We start from the raw sequence: 6,711 nt of genomic DNA, 5'->3' as shown, positions 1-6,711 counted from the left end.
TGAAATCCCTGTTAATGATTATGGCATTTTTTTTTGCCTTGGAAAGCGAGAACTGGAAGGCACTTCATAAATTTTAAAAGGAACTATCTCGCATCGCTTTTCTGAAGCGATGTGAGAAGACCTAGAGTAGTGGGCAGGTGGGTGAAGGCTGTGATAGGCCTTGTGCTGTAAAAGAGTGTAAACAAGCTTTTTATTCTTACGGTGGGCGGCCTTCTCAAATAGCTCTGCAGAGCGAGGCAGCTGGAGTTGCCTCTGTGGTGAAGCCGTAGAGTGATAGAACTTACCGGCATTTAGCAGTGTTTTAGTACAGTGTAGGATGACAGTCTAACTACATCTCATATGTATAGGTTTGGCTTTGAAATGCTGAAAACATGAGGCCGTGTATAGCAGAGGACAGTGTTTGTTCTTCATTAGTTGGTGCTACAGTTGTTAAGTATCACTCTTCCTAGGTTTTAATCCTGCTGTGAGCATGTTCCTTGTTCGTGATGTTAATACGGACAGCTTTCGGAAGGCTTTGCTTTCCTTGTGGCTGTGCTATGCAGAATTTCACTAGTTTGTGGAAATGATCTCGACTGAAATATCTCGCCTCAGAGTTGAGTCAAAATGGAAATGTTTCCTTTAGTTGCTTAACCACTGCATGTGGTAAAGTGCACCACATAGAGCGCAGGCATTGAAGTCATGGCTGTCACAGCCCTCTGAAGATAAATTAATGGATTAATTGACCGCTGTTTTGTAAAACAAGGGTTAGATCCAAGTACCAACTGCGGCTGTGATTCCTGAACTCAAGGCAAGTAAAGACTGGAGGGAAGAGCAATCCCAGAAGAGTAAGTGTGTCACTGGTTTTGTTTTGATTCAGCCCCATAGCATGAGCAAGGCAGTTAACTCTAAAGACTGCTGCTTAAGAGAATCAATTCCCTGCAGGAAGGCAGTGAGTCACAGATGACGCTGGTAGTTCATTAACGACATGTGTACGGTGACTCCAGTGGCCGCTGTCTTTGGCCGTCCCTTCCAGGTGTAATTCACTGTGAAACAATGCGCTGGCGATGTCACGTGTGAGAATGCAGAATCCTTCAGTGTTACACATGACCCATTCCTGATATTCTTGTTGCTATTATTATGCTCAGCTCTGTTAATAGGCAGGGGTGTTTGAGGATGCAGTTTGGGGCCCAGCCACATTAAGGACTTTGCCGTTCCCATGCCTCAGAAAAAGCCATAATCCTTTGAAAAGCTGGGAGAAAGGCTGGCTCAGCTGCGGAGCTGCCAAGTAGTGGAATGGAGCCCAGGGCTTTCTGAAAATAGTAGCCCCAACGTTAAGCTTGTCCAGCACCAGTAACGCCAGACTGGTTCAAACACAGTGAGGTGGCAAAACCAGTGAACCTGGAACTGGTGAAGACGAGCCTGTGTGCGTCTTGGTGGGTAGCACTCACTTACTCCAGAGATGTTTCCTGAAAAACAGTAGGTGTCCTTAGAGCTTGAGGTGTCGTTTGCTGACATGCTGGGAGAGGAGAATGGTTAGGCACGGGACAAGGCTAACGAGCAAGTGTCGTCTTTGACTTGAAGGCTAAACCCTCCGAAGAGAGAACAGCAGGTTTTGCTTTCATGTTAATTCAGGACCTGATTTCTCTCATCCTTTCTCAGATGAAATCCCTGTTAATGATTATGGCATTTTTTGCCTTGGAAAGCGAGAACTGGAAGGCACTTCATAAATTTTAAAAGAAACTATTTTATCTAACAGTAGCATTTGGGAGAAATACAGGATGGTACTCGAAGATGAAGGGAGTTTCTTCTGTAGGAGGACTGCAAGAGGGAACTTTGAGATTGTAGAGGGGAAAGGACCGGCGTGTGTTTCTAAAGTATGCGGATCAGTACCCTGTTGAAAATATGATCTAGTGATATAGTATCCTGTGGAAATTACTGACTTTGAGTTAATTGTCAGGAGATGTTTATTATAACTACAAGTCCTAGTTTAAAGAATTGTGCTGATCTATTTTTAACCTCTCACCTGTAACTTTAGCTAGCCTTGGAGTGTGTCAGAAGTGTTTTGTGATCAGAAGTGTTTACAGCTTTTAATATACCGGAAAACACAGTCTGAAAGCAAAGCCAGTGTATTGCCGTTTTGTAAAGGAGCTGTGAGCATATGCTTGATGTAAAAGCAGGCTTGAGATTGAGGTTAGCTAGGGCCTTGATTTGAGCTGTTTTCATGCGTGCCCTTTCATAAGGCAAAATCACAACAGATGCTTAGTGAAAGCGTGTGTAATACTGTCAGCAAGTTTCCAAAGCTATCATCTTTTCCCCAGTCATGGAGAAGTATTGAGAGCTTTTCCTAATTTCAGCTGTGTTCTTTGTTATATTATCTGGGTTATCAAAACTGGAGTGCTGTAACCTAACTCTTCTCAGTTTTGCTTCTAATAAACTGGTAGGTACATGCAAACAATTTACAAATTGGCAAGACACTCTGCCAATTTTTTGTTTTATAAATTGGCAAACAATTTACAAATTGACAAAGTCTTTGTTGATTTCCTGCGCAACATTATTTCCCATGCTGTGCTTTGGGAAGGAGGCTAATCTACACCTTAGACTAGGTTTACGGGAACTATTTACCCCCCAACAGATCTTAATTTAAAAGTGGGCAATCGGTTTACAAGTTTTTCTACATCTCTAGTGTGCAATACCTCTTTGAAAATAGGTATTTCAGTAATTGTACAGACGTTGTGATGGTTTTAGAATGTAATTGGGGGGTGTATTCCAGATTTTCTTTGTTCTGAAAGTACTCTTTGAAAATAATTTTCCATTCATTAAAATATTTCTGTAAAACCTAAGACGAATCACAAAGTAACTTTTTTTTGTTAGTATGGTGAAACCTAGTGACTCTTTTTAGAGGTCAGGGTCCTGTTATTTTGATTATTTTGTATGTTAATGAAGCATTCTGTGATATTTATAGCTCTTTACGTAGAAATGTTGAAGCATTGTTCAAGAACTGACCAAGAAAATAGACACTGATAGACAGTCTTCAAAGACAGCAGCTAAAGAACAAGTAACTGTTTGGTACATTTGTTTTTACCTTTAATATTATGAAAATTAATGTGTTAAGGGGGGCTTTTGGAGTTGTGGTGTTGACAAATACTAGTTTTGGTGATGGTGGGATTTGGGATGTGAGGGGGAGAGATTCTATTGGTAGTGACACTCTTAATTTTTTTTTTCCTAGGAAAAAAAGAAGAAAAGTAGTGAGGAGTCCCAGATACAAGAGTCTGATGATGTCTTCCTCCCTCCCGTGGCAGAAGTGTCTTCTGCAGCCAGTAAAGTGCAAGTGGTACATCCTGGAGAATTTACAGAAATTTGTCTCAGTGATGAAGTAGAGGATGGAAAAACTATAAACGATGTGTGCGACAATTTATCTTCAGCAAATGAAGGGTCTTCGGCAGTGACTCTAGAGCCCCCCACAGATGCAGAAGAGTTCAAAGCTGATCCTTCCCATGAGGAATGTGGGGGGGATGTTGAGAAGAGTGGAAAAAGCCAGTTGGTCAAACCTGACAGCCCTGTGGAGGCGGTTGCTAGCGGATCAGGAAACTCTGATGTATTGAGTAGTACCTTTCATTCTGGTGCTGCTGGCTCTCAGACAGCAGTGGGCTTTGCACAGGGCAAAGGAACTGAAAACATACAAGATGTTAAAAATCCTCTTGTCCGTTCTTCAGAGAAGCTTCCTCTTAGTCTCTCGCAGCTCTCTGAGAAATCCAAAACGCGTATTCAGCATTCGGGATTGAAACCAGTTTATCCAGACTTGTCGGCTGAATTGTCCTATGAGAGACCAACCGTAATAGCAGTTAAACCGCTGTTGCACAATGAAAGGCTGTATCCAGAGCTCCCAACCGAACCAGAACTGGTGCCATTTACCAGAGAACAGCTGAAAATTTTTGAGCCGTGTTCATGGTTGGAGAACGTCGACTCCTATGCAGAGGAATTTGAAAGCGTTGCTCATCAGGACAGGCACGAATTTTATGAACTGCTCCTGAACTACATGCGCTGCAGGAAGCAGCTGTTGCTGGCTGAGGCAGAGCTGCAGGCTATGACGACAGACTGCCAAAATATTAAGGGGAGATTATGGACTTTTAAAGAAGAACAGAAAACCGTGCAGGTGCTGTTGCTGAAGCTACCTTTGAACCCAAACTATTTGGACGTGATTCCAGACGTTAATTTTACTTGCTGTCAAGTTTACTGTATTTAAGCTGTTTTATTCTAAGAGAGATGATTGCCTTTGCTTTTCTGTCTCTCCACTGATCCCCAGTACTTCAGAGTATCATCCTGTTGAGACTTAAGGCAGTTTGTTGTTTGATTTTTAAACTCTGACGAGTGTAGGGTAGCGGGATCTCCGTTAGTGAACTCTTCTGGAGTCAGACTCATGTTTGTAGTCAGTCGGAATGAGCCTGTGTGCAGCCAGTTCTGCCTGTAGGGCAGAACTGTTGGGTGAAGTTTGTGCCGCAGTACTTCAGGTAGAGGCAGGGGATATGCAGGGGAGTAGGACTTCAGAATGACCGTAGCGGTGACGTCCCATGTGGCCTGCTGCCTATAGTGACAGTTTTCATTGATGTCATTCCCGACTGTCCTGCTGTCAGAGGCGGCAGCTGCAGAGGAGCTTGAGTTATGCTCGTGGGTGACCCTGTTGCTCAAAGCATAGGGAGTGTGAAGTCCGTCCACTTTCAGTAACTGTCACTCCATTAAGTGGTGCTGTGGTTTTAGCTACTTCCAGGGTGGTCACGGTACTCTGTAGCATTTCTGTCTGCAAACCAGAGGAGTCTGGGGAGCTCTTTGGTGCATGCATCAGAAAAATTTTCCCCCAAACTCATTCTGTGTAACTTTGTTTTTGGAGCTGGACGTTGCAGTGGGAGTGAATGAAATTTTTCTGGCGCTCTGATGCTGTTTATAGCCAACACATCATCAAAATTGTTGAAGCTGCCAAGTACCTATATATGTGGTGGCTTTTACTGTTGTTTCTGTGAGTGCAGTGCCTCTCCTGTGCAGCTCTTCAGAGTTGAGAGACATCCACTGAACAGATTTGAATCTTTCCCTTTTCACTAGGGAATAACGACCTGTATCGCTGAACCTCACTGAACTCTCAGTTTTGTGTTGATCACTTTCTACGCTGAAAGCAATTTTGGCTTCACTCTTATATCCGCACTGGTCATCATACAGTTGGCTAAGCTTGCTGCTTGCTTTATTCCATCCCGATTCACTATGTTTTTTACTGTATGTCCAGAATAATTGTTGTCTTTAAATATTTAAAATTCTTATTCTACTAACTTAGGAAACACAGGGATACTTTAAAGCTAAGCTTCCAAAGTGCTGATTCTGAAGCATGTTTCCTGGTTGCATAAAAGAATAATAGCAATGTTATGTATTGTGGTTTTCTTGTGCTGAAGAATTAGAGACAGGGCAGAGGAAGACTAGTCTCAGCTTTTAATTCCAGTTTGGGAAAAAGTTAGAGTCCAGTGCATTTCTGAAAATTTTAAATGTATAATGGGGAATTGCTATAAATATTCAGTTCTGGGAGCTTAGACAAATATTTATCTTGTTTCAGTAGATATTTTAGCTTTAAAATAACAGATCCAAATATTTATGGAAATCTATAAACTGAGAAGCAAGTGCGCTCACTGGGAGTAGAGACACCTGGTTTTGTTCACATCTTGTCAGTGATATAGACGAGTCCCTTCATATCTGTTTCTAAATCTGAGTTATTGAGGGTTTAGAGAGTCATTTTTTTCAGAAGTCAGGGATATGCATCTTCAGTAATCAGCAGCTCTAAAAAGTATGTAGGATGTTCTGACATGTTTGTCTTTTCCACATGTGAAGTGGCCCCTTTTATGAAAGCTTTGAAATCTGTTGAGGGGAGGGTTGTGTCAAGGCTAATTTCTGTAAGCACACTTGACACAACAAAATGACAAAGCCACTTAAATAAAATAATTGCTTTCTTTTCAGGGTGTCTGTGCAGATCAGTGCAAAGTGACAGGCCACCATCGCTACCAGACAGTGGAGCTGAATGAAAATGTGTTGGGGGAACTGAAAAAGCTGTTTGAAGCCAAAGCAGAGCACGTGCATCAGACACTGGCGCTGCACTCGTACACTTCGGTGTTGTCACGGTTGCAAGTGGAGTCATATGTCTACAGGTTGCTCAGCAGCTCGTCCCTGCTGAGATCAGTGGCTCTTCAGCAGCAAGAACAAGGTGTGTTGCTGCTCTAGACCGTTCCCCATGCTGTTTAGGGTGCCCAGCACCTTGTACACCTGCAGTTTTGGAGTCTTGTGGTGGAATTTGTACACTGGAGTGTTTCTCCTCTGATACTGAAACTTGTTGATCTTATGTAGGGATCAGTGAAACTTTTTTCTCACAGGAAAAACTCCAGTTCTCTTAAGTTACCTGGAGAGTGGAAGCTGAATGCAGGAATACCTTCTTCTGTCGGAGCTGCATACTGCCACTGATTACTGTAGAGGAACACCGGGTGGGATGGGACACCCGGACTCCAATCTTTTGTTGTCAAAGGCAACGTATAATACAGTCCATTTTCCAAATTGATAATGCACAATTCTAAAACCAGCTGGATGTTTTTCCTGCTTTACTTCCTCTTGAAATCTCGCAGCTCTAATACTTGGAAATCTTTTTGGTTTTCATCTATATTACTTTACTTATATTTTTTTTTATATATATATATATATATATATATA

The 6,711-nt window shown here is 42.3% G+C and overlaps 1 protein-coding gene across 1 annotated transcript in view; it reads left to right on the top strand.

The window, feature by feature from the left end:
* The first annotated feature begins 964 nt into the window (after positions 1-964).
* The window catches only part of EPG5 (ectopic P-granules autophagy protein 5 homolog), a 49,036-nt gene continuing 43,289 nt past the window's right edge, over positions 965-6,711 (top strand). The window contains exons 1-3 of the mRNA XM_009278447.2: positions 965-1,012; positions 3,206-4,132; positions 5,971-6,214. Of these exons, the coding sequence (XP_009276722.2) occupies positions 965-1,012; positions 3,206-4,132; positions 5,971-6,214 (1,219 nt within the window). The remainder of the gene's footprint in view (positions 1,013-3,205; positions 4,133-5,970; positions 6,215-6,711) is intronic.

This window comes from Aptenodytes forsteri, unplaced genomic scaffold, assembly GCF_000699145.1.
Source record: "Aptenodytes forsteri isolate BGI_AS27 unplaced genomic scaffold, ASM69914v1 Scaffold178, whole genome shotgun sequence".
In the NCBI taxonomy this organism is placed as follows: Eukaryota; Metazoa; Chordata; class Aves; order Sphenisciformes; family Spheniscidae; genus Aptenodytes; species Aptenodytes forsteri.
The sequence above is the reverse complement of the archived record's forward strand: the minus strand, read 5'-3'. Positions and strand labels throughout refer to the sequence as shown.